This window comes from Gobius niger (genome assembly GCF_951799975.1).
Source record: "Gobius niger genome assembly, chromosome: 19".
Lineage (NCBI taxonomy): Eukaryota > Metazoa > Chordata > Actinopteri > Gobiiformes > Gobiidae > Gobius > Gobius niger.
The window spans coordinates 23,248,488-23,276,008 of record NC_136870.1 but is presented as its reverse complement, the minus strand read 5'-3'; the positions used below and the strand labels follow the sequence as shown (position 1 = coordinate 23,276,008).

Sequence of the window (27,521 nt, the reverse complement as noted above, 5' to 3'; positions counted from 1 at the left end):
CGGAGTGATCTGCTAGAAATTTCTCAAAATGTGATCATTCAGTCCCTCAAAATGCGATCATTCATGTGATGCAAGGTCAGTTATATTCCAAAAATGATTCTATCGACACAGACATTTATATGGTTAGTCTGCTGTTATAAGTGATTTGCCTCAGGTGCTCTGTGGAGCGGGTCAGACTCTTTTTAATGCAGGCTAGCTGATACCATTGAAATGCACTAGCCTTGCATTAGCCTAGCGCCACGAAACTCTTCAAACATAAGAACTGCATGAATTACAAAAAAAATATCACCAGGTACCAGCAACACTCTGGATAACTAGGAAATGAGGCCCTACGTATGTCAAAAATCCTGAAATATCTCTTTAAGTACAGTGCAAGACAGGTGACAGACAGGTGGAAGAGACAAGGATGGAATACACTAATTGGATTGTATTTTGAACAGCCAGCTTGCGGATCATGCAGGAGGATGAAGAGAGCGATCAATGAATATTCTGGTATAGGCTAAAGTATTTTTATATATCTTTAACCAGGCGTGTTTAGAGGTTTCCAAATTGTAGTGGAAGTGGGACAAGTCATGTGATGCAGTTGGAAAGGGAGGGACAGACATGAGAGTGGGATCAGATTTGGACATAATATGAGAAATTGGGCAAAAGTAATGGTGTATAACGGACAAATTAGAAATTGAAAATTTCATCAAAACATGCAGTTTTATATGCTTTGGGCCATACTTGTTGTATTTTTTATGAATGGACGGCTTCAAGAAATTAGATTTAATGCCTATTTGAAACAACTGTAATGCTTTTTGGTGACTTTTAAAGGAACAGGCCACCGTTTTTTCCATATTGAGATATGTTCTTACCTTAGCTTAGACAACTTGATGTACCTGTCTGGTCTTTGTGTGTGCCCGTGGAAGAGCTTGGTCGCTTCTAACTTCACCCGTTTGAAGCTATAGGAATATATACTAGGAGAGACAAGATGCTAACAACATCTTTGGTCATTTTGCGTGCCCTCAGTCACGCAAAACGATCAGACAGGCACGCATCAACTCGACTAAGCTCAGGTAAGAACGTATCTCAGTATGCAACAACGGTGGCACAAATGCTTTAATGATTTAGAAAACTAAGGAAACGCTGGTGGATAATTTGTCATTCTCTGTGTAAATCTAGCTTCATTGAAAAAGTGGGACATTGTTGCTGCCGTGACACAGACAATGTTTGGAAATAAATCTTTCCTAGTACCATGTTTCTGTGTAAATATCTTGTGTTCCAACGTGGACACCTGCGCCTTTATTATACATATTTTTTTATGTAGTTGGTGTGGCTTCCATTCAGGTGCGCTCAATAGTCCAAGCATTACGGTACGCGGAGGTGCCGTTACCTTTTGGCCAGAGGAGAGTCGTGCTGGGTCAAAACGCCTCGGTGTCTATTTTCAGTCTGCCAGCCATTCATTTCCTTTCTATAAAACAGCATGCCCTGTGTTCTGTTGCCTTTTTTTCCTCTGGATGTAACTTTTTTCAGCGGCACTGCCTACTTCTACAAACGAGCCCCTGCTGCTCACTGCCTGACTAAAAAAATAAAATAATATATAACATTGAGATGTCACGTGAACGCAACCTAACGCAACATGCTTTGCCTCTCGTCAGATCAGAGGTGAAACATCTTCAATTCAAAGCCACCAAGACCTTGATGTTTAATTCATTTTTTTTTTTTTTCATCAACAAAGAAAACTCACACATTTACATAATATTTTCTGTCATCTGAAATGCAAAGCCTTTGACAAACACGCAGCAAAAGAAACACCTTGAGATCAGACGATAGAACACGCCGTTGCTTTCTGCAGAGCGATAGAAGAGTGGTCGCCTCCCGCAGGCCCCCCCCCACACTCCCCCCTCACCAGTGGGACATGAACATCTCGAGGGGCATCCAGGACAGAACGGACACCCGCGCCTCCTCAACTGAATCATTTTCATTTCGAGGAGCAGCTGGGGACGCTCTTCACCCCTCAGCTGCTGCACGCTCGGCTGCAAACCGCCAAAGGGCACCCGGGGGGTCCTGGCCTGATGAAACCAACACCGCAACAACTGCTTTTGCGAGAAAAAAATAATAATCAAAGAGAGAAAAGATGCGACGGCCTCAGGGGATTAATCGCAATATGAAACCTAATCAAGTTCTGAAGGAGGGTCATAATGGAGGCGCATTAAGAAGCATCAAACATGAATAGTGCTAAAATTAAGGCCTCAAATGTAATCAAAAAGCCGTGAATTGTCGATATAAATAAAACGTCAACATAGACAGTGACAATGAAACTGATGAACTTCTTTATAAAATTAGAAAAAGATGATCCAAAACACACATTCATTTGCAGGTTTTGCTGAAAATTTCGGTAAATTGTATTTTCATATTTTATATTTTATTTTATACATTATTCATCCATCCATCCATTTTCTTACGCATTATCCGGGGCCGGGTCGCGGGGGCAGCAGTCTCAGCAGAGATGCCCAAACTTCCCGGTCCACACACACCTCCTCCAGCTGTTCTGGGGGGACCCCGAGGCGACACCAGGCCAGCTCGGAGACATAGTCCCACCACCGTGTCCTGGGTCTTCCACGAGGTCTTTTCCCACTAGGACATGCCTGGAACACCTCCCGCGGGAGGCGACCAGGAGGCATCCGGAACAGATGCCCGAGCCACCTCAGCTGGCTCCTTTCGACGTGAAGGAGCAGCGACTCTACTCCGAACTCCTCCCGGGTAACTGAGCTCCTCACCCGATCTCGAAGGGTCCAGGGGCCCAGCCACCCTGCGAAGGAAGCTCATTTCGGCCGCTTGTATTCGCGATCTTGTCCTTTCGGTCATTACCCAAATCTCATGACCATAGATGAGAGTTTTTATTAGTTATTTATATTTGCTTTGCCTTTATTTGTCTCCTATTGCTTCAGATTTGCTTTGTATCCAAATAATAATAATAATTTGGATAATAATGCCTTATTGTATTGCGCTTTACAAGCCTGTATTACCAATTTTCTCAAAGCACCACACTGTCGTCATTATTCATTCACTCCATACTTGGTAGTGGTAAGCTACTATTGTAGCCACAGTTGCCCTGGGGTAGACTGACGGAAGCGAGGCAATCAGTCTGCGTCATCGGCCCCTCCGACCACCACCACCAACCACTCACTCACTACATTCACCCAGGCTTGTTCCCAAACGGTCTCCCATCCAAGTACCGACCAGGCCCTTCCCTGCTTAGCTTCCAAGGTCCGACGGGATTGGGCAGAGCAAAGGCGGTATGGCAAATGTTCTATCCTTCCTCCGGCACAAACCTCTAGAGATGATAAATTAGACTCTTTTTTTTTTTTTTAGCTTGTGGCATTACAATGAGCATGTAACATTGTGCTCACTAAATATGAAACTATTTATGTAAAGATCCATATTGCACCTTAAAGTGAAAGTATACTGAAGTATAGACAGATCTAAAGGTCTTTGAGCGGCATTTGCGACCTACAAAGCCACAGATTTTCTTCTAAAACACTGAAGAGGCACCACACTACAAAAAGTAAACATCAAGCATCGGCTTAAATTACTTGAATTCAGGAAATGTATTTTGTTTTGAGTGGTTTTGAGACTAGAATTAAGACTTTTTGTCTGATCTAGTTCTTAGGTAAAGGTAAAAGACTGGAAAATTGCCGATGGGATAAGACCAATCTTCTTACCCCTTTGGCACAAGTCTCACAGGTGACCCTCAGGAGAAGAATGGTGTCAGAGCCAGGAGAGAAGGAGCGAGAGGAGGCGGGATGGAGGGAGCTGCGCAGGAGGAAGAGGAAGGAGGAGCCAGGAGGTGTTGCACCGTTTCAGAGGAGCACTGAAGGCAGCCAGCCAGGTTTCCTCTGGGTGCTCCAGGTTTCCCTATACCTTCAAAAACATCCTGGTCAGGTTCTGAGGCCCACACTCGCAGCGGCTCAAGACTAATCCAACATCTGATCTACGCAATTTCGCAGTTCAATTGTATAATGACAAATAGAGTACTTACTTCCTTCTTGCTTCGTGCTATATAAAAATTATTAAGTAGAAAGATCTCCTCCCTTGTCGTGAGTTTGTGGACCCAATACCAAACAAACATGGATGCAACACAAAAAACATCTGAGATAAAACAGCCTATAACTGCATAAGATTAGTGTGATCTACAATGACAGGACCATGCCTCGCCAGTGTTGCAGAATATCTCCCTCAATCTTCAAAACGCTGGCAAATATTGCGATGTCTCTGATAACGAAATGTCAAGAAGGGCCACAGTTTGAAGCAGTATCTCGCTCAACAATCGTGAGGTAATTTCCTTTTGATATCCTTCTAAATGTCAGTGGAGGTTTATTCCTGAGGTTTATCGGCTCCAATCTGAAAGGCAGGGGCTTTAGGGGCGTGTCTTGGGGTTGGCGCAGGTCAATCCTGGAATCTGATTGGTGTCACAAGTCCACCCACGAGAGATGAGGCAGTGCATTGGGGTCAACAGGAAGTTTACAAACCTGTCCATTCTTTTCAAGCTTTTTAAACACTTGATATTCAGTCTTCCTAATGAATTTAATGTTGCAATTACACCGTCTTTCCACCAACACCTTTGATCCCCATCATCCTACTGCTGCTTTAGTGAGTCATGGTTCCCTAATGTTAACTTATAATGAGCTTTGGACAGACTTTTTACTCATGGCCCCACCAGATTATATATTTTTTTAAAGTGAAACCAGTTTATTATAACACTCATCACAACCCAAAGAACCTCAGCTTTCTGTTCTGAGAGAAACTTATGAAGAGAACTGCATTATGGGAGTTGTTTGGTGGCCAGCTCCTGCCCATTCTTGCTTGGGGCCCCTTGGTACCGTTGCTACACCACTGCCCAAGATCATCCGGGTGCTCAAACCCCTCCACCACGTTAAGGTGGAGGTTCCAGGAGAGGAATCAGAGATCACAAAGTTATCATACACAAACTATATCCATAAAACATGGAGCCTGAAGAATGGAGACCTTTTAAAGTTGAAGGATTTGACGCCTTAGAGAAATTAAGTATTCTGAAAAACAGCGGAGCCAATTGTGCATTAATAACCTTTGCACATACAGTACAACACCACCCCACCCACTCTCTATAGCTTTATCTTCCTCCCCTCCAAGTGCATTCACTATTTACACTTTTATTACATAGGAAGCTGTTGGCATCACAGCCATAAAAAATGCAAAGCTCTCGGGTTTTTGTCATTCACAAGGCCTCCGCTTCCTCTCCAAGCTTCATATGAACACCTTTGATACCGCCAAAGCCGACTCGTGGACAAAAACAAGACGTTCGATCAGGTACTATTTCTATCTCAACTCGCTGAAAGGTTTCTACGCACTTGAGAAACCACTCTGTGCGTCGGAGAGACACAGCATGGGCCAATCAGATCCACTTACAACACATTTCTAGTCCAAGTTCTGATCTTTGAACCTCTGTGACAGATCAATAGGTGAGTCTGTGTTGCACAAGAATCTCAATTTTGAATCTGAATCTTGTTTTTGATCCACAACGGGACACGAGATAAAGATTGAGATCAACCTGACTCACTTCTTGCGCCGCCATCACTGAAATAACCTTTGATTGCTTTATCCTTTTCATGTGAATCATTTTGAGATCAAGCCATAATCATCTTTGTGGGTCATCTGGCAGTTGAGTTCTTTTGTCGAGAGACGGCCATTTTGCGGAAGAGGACCCCAAAAAAAAGCATTTGCTATTGAGGAGGTAATTGAACTTCCCCGCGTTGCTGTTAAATTGTTCCAACAGCTCGAACAATAATCTGTCCATTGGCATATTTTTGTTATTTTATGTTGAATCATAATACTGCAGTGATGTACATGAACCGATAACTGTGCAAACACTGGAGGAAAAATGTGCACAATCGGTCAATCTTCTCCCAGTGTCAAACCACAGGCTGATCATCACTGGCTAACATCAAAACTACTTAGGCCTGTAGGGTTTATTGGACAGGCCAGAGTAAATGGGCAAAGAGTCATTGAAGAAGAAGAAGAAGAAGAAGAAGAAGAAGAAGAAGAAGAAGAAGAAGAAGAAGAAGAAGAAGAAGAAGAAGAAGAAGCAGAAGAAGAAGAAGAAGAAGAAGAAGAAGAAGAAGAAGAAGAAGAAGAGCTGAACATTCTGAATTACCAGGTTATTCCATCAATGAATTTCTTCTTCTCTGATGGCATATGTAATAGCCTTTTCCCTCATAAAAAACGTGGAAAAGAAAAAAACGTTTTGGCCGTCATTGGCACTTTGGTCAGACAGTGAAATGTTGGCTACACACCGGTATTTGTAGACCATGATGAGGCGATCACATGACCTACAACAACACATGGGTCAATGAAAAGATCTGCGATGGATAACCACAGAAAAGTGATGACAGAAACCACAGCATGATACAGTGGTATGCAAAGGTTAGGCACCCCTTTAACTTTGACATTTTGCCAGACTATGGACCATAAACATAAATATATTTAATTGAAATGTTATGTGACAAAGTGAGTGACACACAATCGTAAAGTGAAATTTATACATGATTTAGATTCTTTTTTTTATGAATATCCATCCATCCATCCATTTTCTTCCGCTTTATCCGGGGTCGGGTCGCGGGGGCAGCAGTCTCAGCAGAGATGCCCAAACTTCCCGATCCACACACACCTCCTCCAGCTGTTCTGGGGGGACCCCGAGGCGACACCAGGCCAGCTCAGAGACATAGTCCCGCCACCGTGTCCTGGGTCTTCCACGAGGCCTTGTCCCACTAGGACATGCCTGGAACACCTCCCGCGGGAGGCGACCAGGAGGCATCCGAAACAGATGCCCGAGCCACCTCAGCTGCTCCTTTCGACGTGAAGGAGCAGCGACTCTACTCCGAGCTCCTCCCGTTTAACTGAGCTCCTCACCCGATCTCGGAGGGTGCGCCCAGCCACCCTGCGAAGGAAACTCATTTCGGCCGCTTGTATTCGCGATCTTGTCCTTTCGGTCATGACCCAAATCTCATGACCATAGGTGAGGGTGGGAACGTAGATCGATCGGTAAATCGAGAGCTTTGCCCCGACTCAGCTCCCTCTTCACCACGACAGACCGATACAGCGACCGCATCACTGCTGACGCCGCACCGATCCGTCTGTCGATCTCACACTCCATCCGTCCCTCACTCGTGAACAAGACCCCGAGATACTTGAACTCCTCCACTTGAGGTAAGGACTCCCCACCGACCTGTAGAGGGGAAGCCACCTTTTTCCGGTGGAGAACCATGGCCTCGGATTTGGAGGTGCTGATCCTCATCCCGGCTGCAAACCGCCCCAGAGCGCGCTGAAGGTCCCGGCCCGTTTAGGCCAACAGAACAACATAATCCGCAAACAGCAGAGATGAGATCCTGAGGCTTTTTATGAATAAAAAACTGAAAAGTGTGATGTGCAAAAGTATAGGCCCGCTTTCCTTTTAGTGAAACCAATTGCCTTCAGAAGTTGCCTGATGATTTCTGAATGATCACATGTTGACCCAATGACTAAATAGAGTCTACCTGTGTGTACTCTAATGTCAGTTCAAATACAGCTGCTCTGTGATGGTCTCAGAGGTCTGTTAAGAGTTGTGGAGCAGAAGCATCATGAAGTCCAAGAACACACCAGACAGGTCAGAGATCAGGTTATTGAGAAGTATAAAGTTGGGTCCTCTCCTGGAACCGCCCCCTTAACGTGGTGGAGGGGTTTGAGCACCCGAATGATCCTGGAGCTCTGTTGTCAGGGGCTTCGTGCCCCTGGTAGGGTCTCCCAGGGCAAACAGGGTCTAGGTGACGGGTCAGACAAAGAGCGGTTCAGAAGCTCCTCATGAGAGACCAACAGGCCCGGTCAGAACCATGAGGCCGTCCTTCTGTGGACCCACTACCTGCTCCTGATATGGGCAACTTCAACAGCTGCCCCCACGACCCGGAAACGGAAAAGTGGAAGAAAATGGATGGATGGATATAGCTGGGTTAGGTTATAAGAAGATTTCCAAAGCTTTGAACATCTCTCAAAGTTCAGTTAAATACACCATCCAGGAATGGAAAGCGTCTGGCATCACTGCAAACCCACCAAGACCCGGCCGTCCTCCTAAACTTACTGACCGAACAAGGACAGCACTGACCACAGCTGTTACCAAGAATCATGTGATGACCCTGGATGAACTGCAGAGAGCTACAGCTCAGGTGGGGGAAACTGTCCACAGAACAACTATCAAACCTTTCAAAAATGCCTTTTTCTAGCCACTCTGCCATATTCCACTGCCCAGGCATTCTGTAATTCAAATCAAGAAAGTGTCATCAGTTGTGTGTGACAGCCATTGTTCAGCTAGCTTTGTTAGCATAATGGACTGAAATTAGCAGGGGAAATGTGCATCATATTTTGCCCGAGAAACTACAATTTAATCTAATGTAAGTCATATGGTTTTATGTGCAATAGTAGGCTATAAGCACAAGCTGTGAGCCATAATAAAATTAAAATGTAATGAGTCTATATCATACATTAGTTTCACATTTTAAGTTGAATTACAGACATAAATGAGCTTTTGAACGATATTCTAACTTTTCGAGTTTCACCTGTTTAATAATGAAGCAAAACTGGTGTCTGCTATGCACCCCGTGCGCATGCGCTTCAGCCTGGGTGTTTCGCACGAGGATGGTAGTAGAGAGTAGTGCAGAGTCAGTCACCTCAGTCCAGTCAGCTGTGCGCGCGGAGCATCTACCCAAAGGAGAGGCGCAGCGCATTCCATTCTCCTCAGCCAACAACAACACAGCTTTTTCTTTTTTCTTTTTGTGACTTTTCACACTTTGACCACTCTGGATGTGACGATGGCAGACGCCTCCACCAACTCGGGAGAGGGGTCCGCTAAAATCACGCCAGAGATCCTCCAGAAGACGCTCCAGTATTACAACTTAACGCGGGAGGAGTTTATCAACGCGTACAACATCCAGCCCCTGGTGTACATCCCGGAGCTGCCCTACTGCGCCAAAGCCACCTTCGTCGTCCTCTACGTGGTCATCTTCGCCCTGGCGCTCGCGGGGAATAGTTTGGTGATCTATATTATCCTGAAGAAGCGCGCGATCCAGACGGCCACGGACATCTTCATCGGCTCCTTGGCCGTGAGCGACCTGCTGATCACTTTTTTCTGCGTCCCGTTCACGCTGCTGCAGAACATCTCCTCGGAGTGGGTCGGAGGTGAGGTTTTCACACTCAAATCAATTTTGTTTTGTTTCTGTAATTATCTGTACCAACCACGCGCAAACTTGCAGGTTGCTATAAAAGATTCAAAAAGATGTGCAACAGGTTCAAAACTGTGACTAGATCAGGTTTATTCCACTAATGGACAAATCGAAACGAGTCCACGTGAGGATCAACATCTCAAATATTTCAACCTCTTAAACCCCACTTTAACCGAGCTCTTCAGTAAAAGCTTCTTCTAAGGTGAGACCTGCAAAACTGATCTAAGCTCTTTCCTATTTTTTGTTGTCAACTTTTTGTGGCTCTTTTGTTGTTTGTTGTTTCACATTCTTGTCGCATTTTTTGTCATGTATTCCTTGCTTATTAGTTAAAGGTACACTGCGTAACATTTTCAACTATACTGTTGCAGGCAAAACGTAACTCATGCTCGAACACAGTATATACACAGTAATAAAAGAGTGGATTTGGATGAGGACCTAACCTAAAATCTCAAACTCTACTGCCTTTCTTCACCTCACCATAAAAGAAATGCTTGTATTTCAATTTTGGTTATTGGGTAAAATTCTACAAGGTCTGGCTTTAAGTTTTGGCTGCATTTCATTATGCAGTGTAATGTGACTGTGATGAAGCGACAAAATGTGACCAAAAAAGCAACAAAACGCAACAGACGTGTTGAAAATGTATAAAGTACATTTCTTTTAAAGCACTGTACTTCACCCGTTATCTGCCACTTTAGGATTGGGATCAGAGTTTGAGTTTCTTCAATTATGCATAGTACCCAATAGGGCTGCTCGATTATTGAAAAAATAATAATCACGATTGTTTTAGTCATAATTAAAATCACGATTATTCAAATGATTATTTGTTGCCTTTAAAAAAAAGTATTTATTTTATTTATATATTTATTAATTTAAAAAAAACTATGCTGAATATTTTCTGTTTTCTGAACAGGAAAAGTACAAATGATTTCAAGTTTGCCTCGATTAAGGAGAGGTCTCTGTTTCACACCTGCCCCCTGCTGGCCAGCCCTCACACCTGCGCAAGTAAACTGAGCAGCGCGGCCTGATGACATCATCACAGTTTGTTTTTATGTCAGGCAAAAGCATGAGGCACGTGAAATGCGAAGGGAAATTAATCCCAGCGCCATGAAATAATGCAAGTCTGCTTTACAAAAATAAATAAATAAAATAAAATAAAAAATATATTTTTTTTTCCGATTATGCTAATTTTGTAATCGTTTAGTGTAATAACCAAAATTGTAATCGAATTTCAATTAATTGCACAGCCCTAGTACCCAAATCTCAAGCCAGTCTGATACCTCATTTGAAAGCCAAGATCTTCTAGTTTCTAAAGATATGTGTAAGTTCTGATGTGAAACACAAGTTACATCACGCACTTACCACCCCTATGACCCCAACCCTTTATTTCTAAAACTGCACTAGAGTAAAAAGTTGATTTGGCCACGTGTGTTTTGTTAATTTTTAAAGGTACACTGTGTAACATTTTGGACTACTGTTGCCGGCAAAACAAAACATGCTCTTAATGACCAGCTCAACACAGAAAATGCTATTTCTGCCGTGGTTATTAAACAAATGGATTTGGATGAGAAACTAACCTGCTTAAATCTCAAATTCTACTGACTTTAGTCACATCTCCATGGAGACGAGCTGGAGACGTACCCACTCCTGGTGAAGTTTACAGTCATATCTTAGGAGGGGTGAGCCTCAAAAATGTTTGTACATTTATGAGCTATTTTTCAATGATGAAAATATCTGTCATAAAATAGATGCTTGTATTTCAATTTTAATTATTGGGTAAAATTCTACGTGTTGTGGCTTTAAAGACTGGATATTTGTTGTTTGCCCTGGAGATTAGAACAGGCTACCGAAACATTTACACCCGTTTCGATTCGCTAATTGCGACCACTTCCCAGACTGACATGGTTTGAGCACGCTCAGAGGAGGGAGAAGCTAATATTTGTGTAGAACAGTGTGGAGATTAGAGCTGCCAGGAAACAGGTGGAAGATCAAAGAGTGTCAAGGATCTACGGTGGGAGAGAAGTGTCAAGGGAACAAAACGTCAATGAGCAATCTGGTGAAAGTGTCCCCAGAGCACCAAGAGCGGCAAATGATTTCAATTATGGCGAAAATTGATTTGACAGAGAAAAGGTAATTGCGTTGTCCTTTCAAATGTGTCTGCAGTTCATTTGGCAGCAGATGTAGGAGATTTGGGATCTGTTCATGTAAATAGAAATAGACTGGCTTGTTATTGTTATCGAGTTGTTTTCAGAAGGAATGCTTTTTACCTGAAAACATCTTACTCCATTTTGATTATTGTTGATTTCATTTACAGTCTGCTTTTGTCATGCTTTCACGTGTTCTTGGAGATGGTCTAATTTAAGTCAACTTTTAGGACCTGGTTCAGTCCTGATTTATCCTTGATCTACACCTGCTGGTACTTGGAACGTGAAATATTTTGTGAAGGGCTGGACAATAAGGCAAAAAAAGAAGAGTCACATTTTTTTTTTCTTTTCTTTTATCACACAAACACCTCCCATTGTCTCATCCGAACTCCAAAACTAGGCTCTGTTTCTGCCAAAGAAAATGGCTGCGACCCTGACGATTGAAAAGACGATATTGAGATTGATCAAAGTAGAGATTGTGATTTCGATAATATTTGGATGAATTTCCCAGCCACCCAGTGGTACTTGATGGGAAAGGTTTAAGAATCACTGATCTAGGACCTTCAGCGTGCACTGGCCGGGATGAGGATCAGCACCTCCAAATCCGAGGCCATGGTTCTCCACCGGAAAAAAGTGTTTCCCCTTTTCAGGTCGGTGGAAAGTCCTTGCCTCAAGTGGAGGAGTTCAAGTATCTCGGGGTCGTGTTCACGAGTGAGGGAAGGATGGAGCGTGAGATCAACAGACGGATCCCACCCTCGCCACTGGTCATAAGATTTGGGTAATGACCGAAAGGACAAGATTGCGGATACATGCGGCTGAAATGAGTTTCTTTCGCAGGGTGTCTGCACGCACCCTTCGAGATCGGGTGAGGAGCTCAGTTACCCAGGAGGAGCTCGGAGTAGAGTCGCTGCTCCTTCATGTTGAAAGGAGCAGCTGAGGTGGCTAGGGCATCTGTTTCGGATGCCTCCTGGCCGCCTCCTGCAGGAGGTGTTCCAGGCATGTCCTATTGGGAAGAGGCCTCGTGGAAGACCCAGGACACGCTGGTGGGACTATTTCTCTGAGCTGGCCTGGTGTCGCCTCAGGTTCCCCCCAGGACAGCTGGAGGAGGTGTGCGTGAATCGGGAAGTCTAGGCATCTCCGCTGAGACTGCTGCCCCTGCGGCCGGGTGGACCCGGAAAAAGCAGAAGAAAATGGAAGGATGGATGGATGGATGATCTAGACTTTGTGCATCAATGAATCTAAAATGCTCAAACTGAGATAAGTCGTTGAAAAAAGAATGGCAGTGAGAGCTACACTGGATCGACATAGTATAAGACGTCATAGAAGCCTCGGCTTCTCCCTGTCTTTTTGTAGATAAATCCGTCTGTCACATTATGCATCATTCAGGCTGATTACACACTTATAAAATTAATTAGCTGTATAGAAATCAGGCGAAAGAATTACAGCACTAATATCTGAGCCTAGACTGAAGAAGCGAAGCCGTTCTTAAACTAAGCTGAGAACAATAGCTGTGATCAAGAGATGACTTAAAGTGTGAGTAATCCGAGTGCTGGAGTCCGGGACTCGAGTGCTAGAGATCACATCTATCCATGGACTCCAGGCCTATTCTCACTTATGAACTACCACGGCCAGCCTCCAAACCAATCGATAGAGCAAATAGACCGCACGTATAGAAATGGAAAAGTGGAAAAAAAAGCGTTTGCTGTGGGCACTGTGAAACGATCTCATCACTGCAAATAACACAAGCCTTGTGATTGAATGGCCTCTTTACGACATATACGGGATGCTATATAGTTCTATGTGTAAAATAGTCTTTCAATCTCACGAAAACCCATATTGAAACCTCCTGGATGACTTTTACATTTGCTGAAAGCAACAGGCACTTTCATCAAAGGTGACATATTATGCAAAAGCCTTTAATCATGTAACATTCCCTAGACAAACATAGTGCACTGCCCGACCAAAAAAATAGTCGCCACCTGGATTAAATTAACTGTTTTGATCTGGGGTCGCTGTAGTCGGTCAGCTGACGACCTGAACATCTTGAATGACCCGGTTATCCCATCAATGGATTTCTTCTTCCCCGATGGCACGGGCATATTCCAAGATGACATTAGCAGGATCGGGCTTAAAAGAGTGGTTCAGAGAGCATCATTTTCACACGTGGATCGGCCGCCTCAAGGTCCAGATCTTAACCCATTGAGAAGCTTTGGGATGTGCTGGAGAAGGCTTTGCGCAGATTTTTGTGAAAATGAATACACTAGATCTTTCATTAACCTGCCACTTTAGGGTTAGGTTTAGGGTTAACAATTATGCATATCCAAATCTCAAAGCGAATTGACTGGAGAGTTTACAGACTAGATGCCAGCGTGATGCCTCATTTGAAAGCCAATCATGACCCTAACCCCTTGATCAGGGGGGACGGCAAGAAACAGGTTGAAGACGTTTCATTTGAGGGTTTATGTTTCTATCACAGAACTGCATTTCCTGGATCTTGTTTTGTACTACATTAAACATGGAAGTGTCCTCTACATTTTCATACCATTAATCCTCACTGAACCTTTTCTGAGCAGTTCTTAGCCAGGTCACCATTGTAGAATTTCTTCATAATTGACAAGTTAGATAAAAATAAATAAATACAATTATCTGAAAGCTTGTTATCATTCATCATTCCTGCGGTTGATCGAATGCCAATCTTTAGACAAAAAGAATCAAAGCTTTTTGTACTTAACCACTTAAACCAATCTCCAAACCAATAGAGAAAAGACAGAGACAAGAAAACCACTGAAGAAAAAGCCTCCTTGAGATTGTGTGAGTGCTCTCTGGTTGTTTGGGTGAACTCTGAAAGGCACGGACACAGCTGCAGGTGCGTAAAGCGGGTCTCTGAAGGACTCTAATAGCACACGGGGCTGCAGGTCGCCATGGCGCCACGTTTGTTTTTGGCGGCTCGAGGCAACAAGCTTTCGTGAAGTTAATCCCATTGTTCGTGTCGACACGTGAGCTCAGAATCGTGGAGAAACTTGAACAGGAAGCTTTTCAGTGACGTGGCCTTCGTGACCGAGTGGCATTCAACCAGATCCTTTTATTCATTCAGCGTCACACGGGTTAAACCTGAACAACCTCGAGAATCAGCACAACTAGGGTTGGTCCATATCATACCGTGCAGATTCTGGTTATTTCTATAAAAGTTCATAACTCCGCACAGGAATTGGCTCGAGACGTACTCCTTTTTTTTGACATTCTCTGGAATTTGTGAGCTACAAGTCATGGGCCGGATTGAATCACAACGCGGGCCGGATTTGGCCCCCGGGCTCCCTGTTGGAGACGCCTGTAGTAGGGTGTTTTTATTTACATTTCCATGAAAGAATTCCAAGTCGGAAAAGCAATTATTTTGAAATCGACTCAAAAGAAATCCAACTTCCGAGGTCAGGATGAGTCTGATCAATAAGCTCCTAATCCTCACCTGGGCCAGCACCTGGGCGCTGGCATTAAGGCGTGACTTACCCAATAAATCAATAGTGGCTAAAGGCGATGCTGCACTTACGGAGCATGTTGTAAGTCTACAGAGAAATATAAATCCACATTCACATGGCATATTTCCTGCAGTGAAGTAGGGATTATGGAAAAAATAATAATCACGATTGTTTTAGTCATAATTGAAATCACGATTATTCAAACGATTATTTGTTGCCTTTAAAAAAAAGTCTTTATTTTATTTATATATTTATTATTAATTAAAAAAAACTATGCTGAATATTTTCTGTTTTCTGAACAGTCATAAAAGTACAAATGATTTCAAGTTTGCCTCGATTAAGGAGAGGTCTCTGTTTCACACCTGCCCCCTGCTGGCCAGCCCTCACACCTGCGCAAGTAAACTGAGCGGCGCGGCCTGATGACATCATCACACAGCGCTGTTTGTTTTTATGTCAGGCAAAAGCATGAGCCATGGCACGTGAAATGCGAAGGGAAAATAATCCCAGCGCCGTGAAATAATGCAAGTCTGCTTTGCAAAAAAAAATGAAATAATAAAAAGAAGGTTGAAAAAAAAAAAAGCGGATTATTTGTAATTGTTTAGTGTACAGCCCCACAGTGAAGTATCGGCCGTTATAGAAGCGGGAACTGAGTGGAGTGTAGGGCTGAAACAACTAATCGATTAATCGACAACTAATCGATTATTGAAATAGTTGTCAACTATTTTAGTAATCGATTAATCGTTTTCTTGTAAACACAGACTTAAAAAGAGCAAAAATTACATGAACATTTTTTATTTTTGATGGAAACCTACTTTGATTTTCAAGTTAGGGTCTGTAGAGTTTTGTACATTGAAAATTTCATAAATATCTGTCTGTGTCTCATCCAATTAATAAAGCAGAACTGGCACTATGAGCCTCCAAAAACACTTTACAACACAGTTTAAGTTTACTCCATCAACATGTCCTCAAGAGATGCCACTTTAGCTTTATGTGATTGAAAATAAATGAAAAAATACAATTTTCATACACCAGTCACAGCCAAGTGATTAATCGATTAATCATAAAAATAATCGGTAGATTAATCGATTACCAAAATAATCGTTAGTTGCAGCCCTAGTGGAGTGTCTTCGTGGAGGACACAGCAACAGCACAAAGCTCCAACTGCATTTTAAAGCACATTTTATATAAAGAAAAGTGTGTCTAAAGCACTGCACATAAAAATATGTGAGATCAAGTTAAGGACAGATAATAAAATCAATAAATACGCAGCCAAAAGGCAACACAATCGAGAAAGTGCACTCAAAATCACATAAAGAAGCTCAAGTTTAGCAGAATACTTGCACCCCATCGGCTGGAGAGACATCTTCCATTGCCGGCTTGTTGGCTTTTTCAGTGACCAGAGAAGTCCACATCACTTCCAGTTGGACGCTTGTCATAATCACTATCATCAGAGAGGAGCAGAGGAGTAAACATCTCTGTCTCTAAAGGTTATTTGGGGAGTGAGGTCTAATTTTGTTGCCGCTGTATGAGACACTGGCGAGCGCTCTCTAAGCAATAAGCAGCGTCCCCGAAGAATCTGCTCCTATTCAAACTCCTGCTCCTGTTGTTTTTATGAGCTGCTCTCAGAGTGCGGCTTTTATCTTTTGTCCAGTCTCGTTGATACAGAAACAAGGTTGAATGTTTTAGAATAAAAAATCTTAAGTGGCTTGGGGGATCTGTGTTTGATTAAGCTTGCATTTTATTACCCGTGCTTCATTAGTTAACTCACCTATTGTCGCTGCAGGCATTAAGTATTACAAAAAATGTATTACATTAAGTATTACAAAAAGGGCATATGCGAAAATCTACTTTTTTAAGGATTTTAACCATTTCTATGGCAAAAACTTTCTGTGATTAGTATTGTGCTCGATAGGCAATGGGCGAGGATCACACTTCTCTGCTTCTTATGGCGAGATGCTGACAATGCTGAGATACCGCCCCAGAAAGAGCGACTCCGAAAAGAGCATAATGAAGTGGAATCGTATGGGGACTTGAAACCAGCCAATAGAACTTGAAAGCCTGGCTGCAAAGAATATTATTGTTTCTACAGATATGAGTTTCATCCTGTGACACTGAGGGGGTGGAATATTTTTAACCACATTGGTTTTTGTTCTGTTTTTTAAGTTTTAACTTTGGCATTTTTATGAGCATGCTCTCTGTAGGAAAAGCCTCCTCTGCCATTAGGGATTTAAAGTTGACTCAAGTTTAACAATTTAAATAGGGAGGAACGAGGAATGGAGCTCCGAAGTCTTTCTCAACGTGCCAAATCCCATTCAAAATCTTAAAATAGAACTCTCTCTCACTCACAAGTTTAAAAAGAACAATGCCACAATGCATTTGCCATTTTAAATCGAACATTTATCCAAAACTTTGAACTTTTGGTTCATTTTCAAGTACCTTGCCTGACCCCCAACAAAATGGTCACACACTATTTTGTGTAAGCTGTAATCAATGCCTTTAGCTTTGCTTACAGCTTATTGAAACAACGCTCTGGCCTTGTTTCAATAAACATCTGCGATGTCAAAAGATCTAGTGTGAGGGGCACTGTTGACTACACTGTTGCCATCAGTAAATAACATGCTCCTAATGACCAGTCCGGGACATTACTGAAGTGGGTAATCAAAGAAAGGATTTGGATGAGAATGACTTTTGTCACATCTCCATGGAGACGAGCTGGAGACGTACCCACTCCCAGTAAAGTTACAGTCATGTGTTAGGAGAGCTGAGCTGCTCACTGCAAAAGCTCATGTTTGTCTCTGTATTTATGAGGTATTTTTCAATGATAAAAATATTTGTCGTAAAAGAAATGCTTGTATTTCAATTATAGCCACAAGGAGCAGTGCCCGGGAACCCATCTCCAGATGTAGGGCCAGAACTACATGCTTTTTCATAGATGTTTCAAAGACATATAGTCTGGGAGCAAGCATGATCTCAACGATTTCCCGGTGGGCGTGATTGACAGACGGCATCAACCAATCAGAGCAACGCTAGATACGTCGCAGCAACAAGCGGCAGGAAGCCTTTCCAAAAACGTCCTTATTTACGAGGAGCTTCGAACACTGTTTCTTGCTCCGGTTTCAGGGATTACATTTTTTTAAATGATTTAAAACAGACGAAAGAGCAGAAGAAAACGTATCACTAGCCGCGCACGCCATCTCTATTGTATTGGTAGAGTGTGGTGACGGCTTCCGCCTCCTGGGGGAATGAAGTCCCGCCTCTCGGTGCGTGATTGGACCGATGTGGGCAAAATCGTGAAATGATAGGCTGCGAGGAGCCCAATCCCGTCAGACCTTGGAAGCTAAGCAGGGAAGGGCCTGGTCGGTACTTGGATGGGAGACCGTTTGGGAACACCAGGAAGCCTAGCGAATGTAGTGTGTGAGTGAGTGGTTGGTGGTGGTCGGAGGGGCCGATGGCGCAGACTGGTTGCCTCGCTTCCGTCAGTCTACCCCAGGGCAGCTGTGGCTACAATAGTAGCTTACCACCACCAAGTATGGAGTGAACGAATAGTGCAATGTAAAGCGTCTTTGAGTGTCCAGAAAAACGCTATATAAAACCGATGCATTATTATTATTAGAAAGGAGGAGGTGGCAGGCCAGGCAACAGAATCACCCGGCTGGAGGATTCATCTATTGTACATGTTTTTGGTGGGAGGGGAAGCCAAAGTACCCAGAAGAAACCTACGCAGACACGGGGAGAACATACAAACTCCACACAGAAAGACTCCGTCCAGGTGGGAATCAAACCTGGGACCTTCTTGCTGTGAAGCACAAGTGCCAACCACCCCAAGATCTTGTTTAATTGATGGGAGAGTGTGACCACAGCACAAATCCTTCTCCAGCACATCCCAAAGATTCTCAATAGAGTCAATGCCCGGTGAAAACTGCAGGGTTTGTTTGTCTTCTAAGACTTTTAGATGTCGCATTGCAAGACATGGGGACTGTAACATCGTGAGCCTGCTGCTCTCATCTCCACTGTACGATAGTTCAAGAGAGAATTGGCTACAACCAAAGTTTATTGTAGCGACTTTCAAGCTCCAGAGGCGTGTGTTTAGCTGAGGCAAGTGCTGCATGCTAGCACTAAGTCGGAGGCAGAAGTTTGCAGAGAGGAGAGAGAGAGGAGGGTCAGAATGTTGCGCTTCATTGCAGTTCATTTGAATATTTCTATGGTATAAGTAGAACTCAGAAGTGTCCTCTTCATTTCACAGTATAGGTGTGTCTCCTGTACATGAATCTTGTTTATTTGCAGGTGTGCTGGTGTGTAAGACCGTCCCGTTCGTACAGACCACAGCCATAGTGACCGGGATCCTCACCATGACCTGCATCGCCATCGAGCGCTACCAGGGCATCGTGTTCCCGCTGCAGATGAGGCGCCAGTACTCCTCCAAACGGGCCTACAAGATGCTAGGTACGACATTACAGCGGCAGACGTGGGAATACAGGCTTTACCGTCGGTTCATAGGGTTTATAGCTGTACAAATGCTGAGACTCTTTACTGTCTTCCATGTTTCCTGAAGCCTATAGTGAACCATCGAGTCCATAGCTTCCTCACAGCTTGAGCTCTGGCTGTTATCGGCTCCTCATTGATTGGCACAAAGTCATTTATTTACACGGTGGAAGCTGTCCGTGTTGGGACATTAGTGTCAGTTGGGTGAAAGTGGCACAAGTCATTTGTCTCTGTGTAATTACATATACATGTACTGATGGCGCGTCCTCTGCCCCCTACAGGCCTGGTATGGATCATTTCGGTGATTGTGGGCTCCCCCATGTTGTTCGTGCAGCAGCTGGAGGTGAGTGGAGTTTCCTGTCTATTTTCTTCCGTTCATAATATGACTTCAGTTCAATACAAGCTGCTGTGCATTCACCAGGGCTTAGAGATGTCTGTCAATGTCACTATATATTGAATATAGATGCCTATCCCAGAGGTAGGTAGGCCGGGGTGAGTCAAAATTTTCACATCAAGGGCCAAATAAAAGTTTATAAAGCTCTCCGAGCGCCTTACAATTTAGCGACCAACGTTTTAGAGTACACACAACAATGAAGTAGGACTGATAGTATGGAGGATCATACTAAAGCCAGACCATGGCTGGAATCTTCGCATGGATTTGGGGACCAATCACAGAACGAGGAGGGACGGCAAGACGATGACGAGCCGATGACGGATTCAACATGACAGCAGCAGACACGATGCCATCTTTCAGTCAAGCTTTAGACCGTGTTCTAAATAGTCTAGCTCGAAAGTTTGATGACACGATTGGCTATGGCTACTGCAGACACATACGATTGATATTCGCCAGTTAACGGCTATGGACAATCGTAAGCCACACCTCTCCTACGAGAAAATGAATTGGTGGTCCCCAGACTTAATATCACTTGTGATTTTAGTCTGGCATTGGATGGATGGCTTTTTCATGACAAATAAAGGCCTTGATTTTGGCCCAATTCATTTATTGACTTTTAATGCCCTGCAGAAACCCTAGAAAGTAAATTTGAGAATGTTGGGTACTACCATTAACCTGTGAATGTTTGGTCTTTTGTTTAAGGTGAAATATGATTTCCTGTACGACCACTACCACGTGTGCTGCCAGGAGCATTGGCGCTCACTGAAGCACCGACAGGCGTACAGCACCTTCATCATGGTGGCGCTGTTTCTCCTGCCTCTGCTCACCATGCTCTTCCTCTACACGCGCATCGGCATCGAACTGTGGATCCACAAACGCGTCGGCGACTCCTCTGTGCTCAACACCATGAACCACCGCGAGGTCAACAAGATATCAGGGTAAAGAAACAACACAAAGTCAAGTTCAGGACTAAACGCTAAAATATTTTATCAATCCAACGTATCATCCACACGAAACCAGGCTCACCTTAATGTACCCATAGGCCCCGGGGCTTAAACAGAATTGTAGACAGACAGTTTTTCAGACAGACTCATTACAACGTGTAGCGTGGATCCTAGAACAGCCGTTTGGGATGGTGTGAGTGGTGCGTGTATCTGCAGATGTGTATCTGCAGATGTGTATCTAAAGGTGTGTATCTGCTGGCCTGTGTCTGCAGGCGTGTATCTGCAGCGGCTCCGCCCCTGCGGGTTTATCGTATAAAGAAGCTGCGGCGCAAAGTGGCATCAATAAGAGGCGTCGTTAATGAAGGAGTCACACGTTTCTGATGACTACTCATCAGAACAGTGTGACTCCCCCGTGATAGGCCCTTGAATACGGTAGGCTCCTAGGCTCCAGCCCCTGATAGCCCATTGGTTAAGGCGGCTCTGCACGAAACCAGCGTTTTAGGTTTAGGTCTCAGTCCCAGAGTGACGTCACAGCGTGACAGCAGTATTTCTGCTTTAGTTCCGTGACGTCTGAAACATAAATGCTGTTACTGTTTACTTCCCAAAAAGTTTCCTGCTACTTACAGTCTTGTTCTATCATCTGTGGTAATTGATGGTAGAACACAGCTCTACACACAGGCGTGGCAGATGAATCGCAGCAGTTTCACATATTACTGGCTTCATGGGGATACACACATTTACTGAGCTGGCTCCGTGTTTATAGAGAAAGTTTTGGAAACTACAGTGGACCTTTTGTCTTTGTGTGGATATAATCTTAAATGTCCAATAATGGGTTCCCTTCTGGTGCCAGTATTTACCTGAGAAACGAGCTCAGTGGAAGGTTCATGGTTGAATACACTCCTGTGATTAGTGTGAGTTACAATAATGTGCTTTGTTTTTTATAGAAAGAAGAAGAGGGCTGTTAAAATGATGATCACAATTGTCCTGCTGTTCACCGTCTGCTGGGCGCCGTTCCACACTGTGCACATGCTTTTTGAATACAGTAAGTATTGTTTCTACCAGAGGAGACTTTAGACCGACTTTGAAAGGCAAGAAGGGACACATTATTGTTGTTCATCTCGCCGGGAGTGGACGGCTTGTGGGATTTCAAACGAGTAAAAACGTAGCCTAAAGTTATACATTGCCTTTCTTGATGTCGAAAAAAACATTGGTGTTGATCAGCCGTTTCAGCCAATGCATCAAAGTCAGAGGTGGGTGTTCTCAGAGCTGATCTATCTGTGTGGGTGTTACGTGTGTGTTTTGCAGCTCGCATTGAAGGCTAGATGGGCCACGAGTCTTTACATCTTTGAGTACAGAGACGGAAGGAATAACGAAAAAGACTATGAGAGCAATGACTGTATTTTTCCATTGGTAAACAAATTTATACAGTATATCACTGAGACCTTGTGGTACATATTACATGTATTAAAGTATTCACCAATTATTTGGTGAATGTCTAGGTGAAAAAGTTTAGTTTGTTTTTTGTTTATTTGAGCAGTAAACATTGTGCTCAAAAGGAGTGGGCCAAAATAAAGAGCTTATAAGCGCCCACTCCCAAAATCAATACAATAAAAATTCTCATTTCACAAGGAACATGGTGGAACAAACAAAGGACTTTACATCCACTGGTAAACAAAAGCAGAAATACTTCTGTGTCATATTATTGTCAACGGCACTACCCTTTATTAAATCTTGGTCAATGACTTCATTCTTAGAAGGTTGTATCACTGATACTTCTCATTAATTCTCATTTATTTGTTTCTGTTCTCATTATCCGGAGCAGTTTTCCTCTTTCTAGATTCTCACTCTCAGCTGGTTAAACAGTTCAATCCTGACGATTTGGTTCATATTTGTGAATACTGATACTGTGTGACACACACACTGAGGAATCATCTGCCCATCACAAGTTTGTCTGGGGGTGCAACTTATTCTCAGGTGCGACTTATATATCAATATTTATAATTCACATTCAATATCACATGTTTGTTATTTTCTTACTGACAGCTGTGAGAGGGAGCTCTACTAGGCTTGTGTGCCAGTACCTGATACTCCTGTACCACCAAAATTTAAAAAATGGTAATCGAGCAGCAGAAAGAAAGTGCGGAGTGAGCGACAAACTTATGAGGGACTGGCGAAAAGCTGAGGTCACTCTTACAGCAATGCAGAAAACAAAAAAAGCGAATCGCGGGCTAAAAGCTAGATGGCCACAGATAGAGGAAAGAGTTCGCAAATGGGTGTTTTAACAATGTGCTGCCGGGAGAGGCTTGTCAACGGTGCTGTTACTCCTCCATACCCAGGTAGTTGCCAAGGCTGGTGCGACTTATCCTCCGGTGCGACTTATAGTTGGGAAAATACGGTACATAAAGAGCTGTGTTAGTCTCATGCACGACCTCTGCAGCGTGCACACATACACACAACTTACCTGTTTATGAATGAGCTTCATCCTATTGCTATTACATGATCTATTATACAATTAGCAGCATATTTGAATTCGCCTCATTGGCAAAAGAGAACCTGTTACACTTCAAAGCGGCTTATTAACACAGACCAACATGACAAAGCACTGTTTTAATGTTCATATAGATAACAGAAACGAAGCACAACTACAACAACGATCTCGTTTCATGTACGATGTCTAGTACAAAGCAAGTAACAAAAGGTTACCATTAATGTATTTCTTTCATATGGTTACCAATGCCAAACATTGTTAGTATTACCGAAGTCACTAGTTTTGTGTTATAAAGGTACATCAATATACATATGAATGAAAAATATCAGTACAATCCTCAAGGTTATGACTTCATCAGGATCTTATAGAACTGTAAAGAAACATGCATCAGTGAACCATGAGCCCAACACTATTCTCGAGAACACTATATTATTTGCCGATATGTCTTTTCAGAGTGAAATAAAAGGATCTATGCCTCGCCTTGCAGTTATTAGGAATCGTTTGAGTGTGCTGCTCTCTATCTGAAAGCGCAAAGTGAAGCCATAAGAGCAATCGCAGTTCCATCCATCCATCCATCCATCCATCCATCCATCATTAAGGTGATGGTGGTCAAGTGAATTGACAATAAAATTAACTTTTAACATACTGAAGTGGCGACGTTGCAAAGGCGTAACGAATCAATAGAGAGTTGGTTGAAGGCCGCGATATGTGTTTCACTGCACTTAATGGGGCTCTGTTTCTGCAGCAGCTGCCACATCTGGGGGCTCGTACTGCCTGCTGTCTTCTCTCCCCTCGCTTTAAAAAAAAATCTGTCTGTCTGTCGTGCCCACCAGGCAGTTTGATTTGGCCTGCCAAAGAGTGGCCCACTAAATTTGATTCATCATATTTTAATGAGCATTATGCTAGTCGTTGTACGAGCACGTTGACACATGCGTTTCAAAAGACTGACAGAACAAAGGGCTGTTTTGGATCTGCTGCTTCTGTCATGGTGCTGCTAAAAACATACGTGTCTTTAAAATGAAACACGGCACAAGAACACATAAGGTGAATGTTTCTTTTTCATCATTCCGCGACCTACAAAAGCCACATCTAAGGGTGATGAGGGGTGGTCTTTTGAAAAAATTCCTGTGCTCAGAGTCTAGCAAAGTTATTGTTTTTGTTTTATTTGTTAAAGCAGAACTAAGTAATTGTTTACCTTAATAAATCCTTATCGTAGTCCCTCTGGGGGTAAAACATAAGTGTTTATGGGATGATTGGGGGTCTTTCATCTCCCCCGGTGTCTCTGGCCAGAAAACCACACTTGCAACTTTCCCTGCTCCGACCCGGAGACCCAACGCGCACTAATGGAATCACGAGGAAGAAGCTAACTGGCTAATGGGCAAAGCTAACTGTGGGCTAGCGCCACTTAAACAGTATTTACATCGAGTATTTACATTGATCTCCATTGTGTAATTGAATGTACAATATCCCTCTGTCCCTTTGTCTTTTCTGTCAGTGTAGTATTTACTCTCACGGACAATTAATGAGTAAAAAAACGCAACTTGCTACGACACCTGCAGTGGCGCTTTTGGCCTCTAGGGGCATGAGTTACTTAGTTCTGCTTTAAAGCAAGTAAGCGCTTCAGTTGTCATTATACAACGAAATTGCGTAGATCAGATGTTGGTTAGTCCTGAGTCACTGTGACTCTGCGCGCCGCCATTGTGGGCCAACCTGACCAGTGTGTTTTTGGAGGAAACACACTGGTCAGGTTGCACGGCCTCCTGGGTTTGTCCCAGTTTTAGAGCATGGTGTCCCACACTGGTCAGCTCCTCCACTTCCTCGCTCCTTCTCATCTTCATCTTTGTCCTCCTCCTTCTCCCCTGGCTCTGACACCATTTTCACCTCTTACCCTCAGTCTTAACGGAGCACATTTTCTCCAGTTCGGCTTTACCCAAATCTAAAAATCAAAGAAAATGACCAGCTCGTCTTGTTTCTCTCTTTTTTACTCTCAGACGACCTTGAGAACAAATACGACGGCGTGACGGTGAACATGATCATCGCCGTGGTCCAGGCCATCGGCTTCTTTAACAGCTTCAACAACCCCATCGTCTACGCCTTCATGAATGAGAACTTCAAGAAGAGCTGCGTCTCCACCCTGTCCCACTGCCTCCGCAAACACGACCACCACCACCACCACCAGGGCGGCGCCGTGGTCGTGCCCAAACTCAGCGTGCAGTTCATCAAGCCCCAGCGCCGGCAGGCCTTCCTCGAATCGGACGAAACCGCGGTCAGCTCCAAGCAAAACTCCAACGATCCGCTGAGGTTATCGCAAGGGGACAGCTCCAAGAGGATTATGGGGGGAAAAGTGAACACGGAACAGATGGAGCTGCCAGCCAATAGTTCGTCTTTGCTCAAATGAATTTGCTTTAAGTGGGTGGTGACCGATCCTGTTTTTTTTTTAGGACAGAGGTGGAACTATGCTGTGCTGTGTGCAGCATGCAATGAAATCACTATCCACTGCTTTGAATGAAATAAAGCACAATTAATTGAGGCCATTATTTTTATGTAACGATCATCACTCATGAGGATAATTGTCAAAAAGAAGGCCCCAGAGAGCATGGCTATATAAAAAAAGCAAAGATAAAGGTTCAGGCTACAGTCCCTCTACGCTGCAGGAGTGTGCGTAAACATATTCTTATTTTGGGGGATAAATGAATGAAAAATGTATTACCGTCATTGCTCAAGTTGAATTAAACTAACTTTTTAAGCCCCATTAAAGTGGACATATCATGCAAAATCAACTTTCTTGAGGTTTAAAGCGACTACACGGAGTTTAAAAATGCTAAAACTTTGTACTTTCCTCCCCCCACATGTTCCAGCCATGTCCTAATGTGTAGAATGAGCTCAGACCTGTTCACCACAACTGCCTCTAAAATCCTGCACTGTCACTCAGAAAGGTGTTCGAGCTTAATATAGAAGCTGCAGTTACACGTATGACCTGAGGTGACAGTAGTAAGTATAAATAGCCAGCTTGCATCTAACCCCTTAAAATTTAGCTGTTTCTTCTTCTACGGCGTCAGTGCCTCGTTCCGCACTTCCTGATTTGTCGCGTCATTGTTCAAAGCCAATAATTGTTTAAAGCCCAAAATCCAACATTATCGAGCCGTTCTGTACTTGAAGTGTGTACACGCCATATCCAACCTGGAAATTATTTTGTCAGAAAAGTTCCCCTATAGTTGCCAGTAGGAGGAGCCCCAGTCAAGATCTTCACTACCTCTTTCGCCTGCATTTCATTGTTAACCATTAAATTCTAACAGAGACATATTTTCAAATGCTGAGGTTTTTAAGTCTATTTTTAGTCTCCATTTGCATGACATGTCCACTTTAAAAACCACAACAGCAGAAACAGTGTTACTGGAACTGGCACCAAGGACGTCCTTTAGCTCCTGTCACAGCTCTTGGACTCCATTCAACCAGACTCTTATTGGGAAGGAGAATCTTCTGTAGTAATTGTTTTTTGGCAGGAGCTTCTTCACTGAGAGTAAAAGCCGCTGTGTGGTAAACAAGAGCCGCGGCAGCTGTAGCATTAGCAGGCGAGTCGCGATACGCCTGATACGCTATAATTTATTTGTTTTGGGAAATTGGCAGTGGGTCAGTCCAGATTGTTTGGCGGGACGGATCAGGTTTCTTCTGCTCCTTTCCAATTTTCTACCTCTTGGCAACCTAACTTCTAACAAGTCCATTCAGTTCAAGATGTCAAGAATATGTGGGTTTCTTACAGGGAAACCAGATACAAGACAAACCCACGTATGGTGGCTGCAAAGGGACATCACATGAACTTGGAGAAAGGTGTTTATTTTTGATGTCCTCTTTCTAGCTATCGACTTTTTTTTTTTACCAACCAATGAAGAGGATGCATTGAAGTACAGAGGCTGCAAAAGGACACAGTCATTGAACTGGGACATTATCTGTGGCACTCAGTTTGTGATTCAACAGCAGCCTTTTATCGCTTTTCACCAGCTGTAAGCAGTAGGTGCTTGTACGGTGGCTGCAAAAGGCCATGTTGTTCCTTTCAGGTCGATTCAAAGGCATTGATTGTAAAGAGGCCCACTCTGCGACACAGCACTAGTCAAGTACGGCGGCTGCAAAAGGCCATTCGAAAACCAATGAATGTCAAGCAACCAGCTACACTCAAGGTTTGATGCATTGTTCAAATATTGAGAGCAAACGTATATATTTGGCTTTCAAGGTGCCAGTGAAAGCGCTGAATTACGGCGTCTGCAAAAGGCAATTTTACGAGCATTTTCAGACTAATCAATGAAGAAGAAGAAGAAAAAGAAGTGTGAACTGA

General features: G+C 43.5%; 1 protein-coding gene across 1 annotated transcript; it reads left to right on the top strand.

Annotated features, from left to right (window-relative positions):
- Positions 1-8,851: 8,851 nt before the first annotated feature.
- On the top strand, positions 8,852-25,742 carry qrfprb (pyroglutamylated RFamide peptide receptor b). Its single transcript, XM_079577220.1, has 6 exons — positions 8,852-9,225; positions 19,168-19,326; positions 19,647-19,708; positions 20,462-20,697; positions 21,648-21,745; positions 25,183-25,742. Exons 1-6 carry the CDS (start codon positions 8,859-8,861, stop codon positions 25,587-25,589), a joined length of 1,329 nt encoding a protein of 442 aa, XP_079433346.1. The 5' UTR covers positions 8,852-8,858; the 3' UTR covers positions 25,590-25,742.
- The last annotated feature ends 1,779 nt before the right edge of the window (positions 25,743-27,521 follow it).

Bases quoted from the DNA above. Each gene is read 5' to 3' on its own strand.
- qrfprb (XM_079577220.1), top strand. From the start codon at position 8,859: ATGGCAGACGCCTCCACCAACTCGGGAGAGGGGTCCGCTAAAATCACG. The intron at 20,698-21,647 runs GTAAAGAAACAA...TGTTTTTTATAG, and splicing joins GAGGTCAACAAGATATCAGG to AAAGAAGAAGAGGGCTGTTA. The intron at 21,746-25,182 runs GTAAGTATTGTT...TTTTACTCTCAG, and splicing joins GCACATGCTTTTTGAATACA to ACGACCTTGAGAACAAATAC.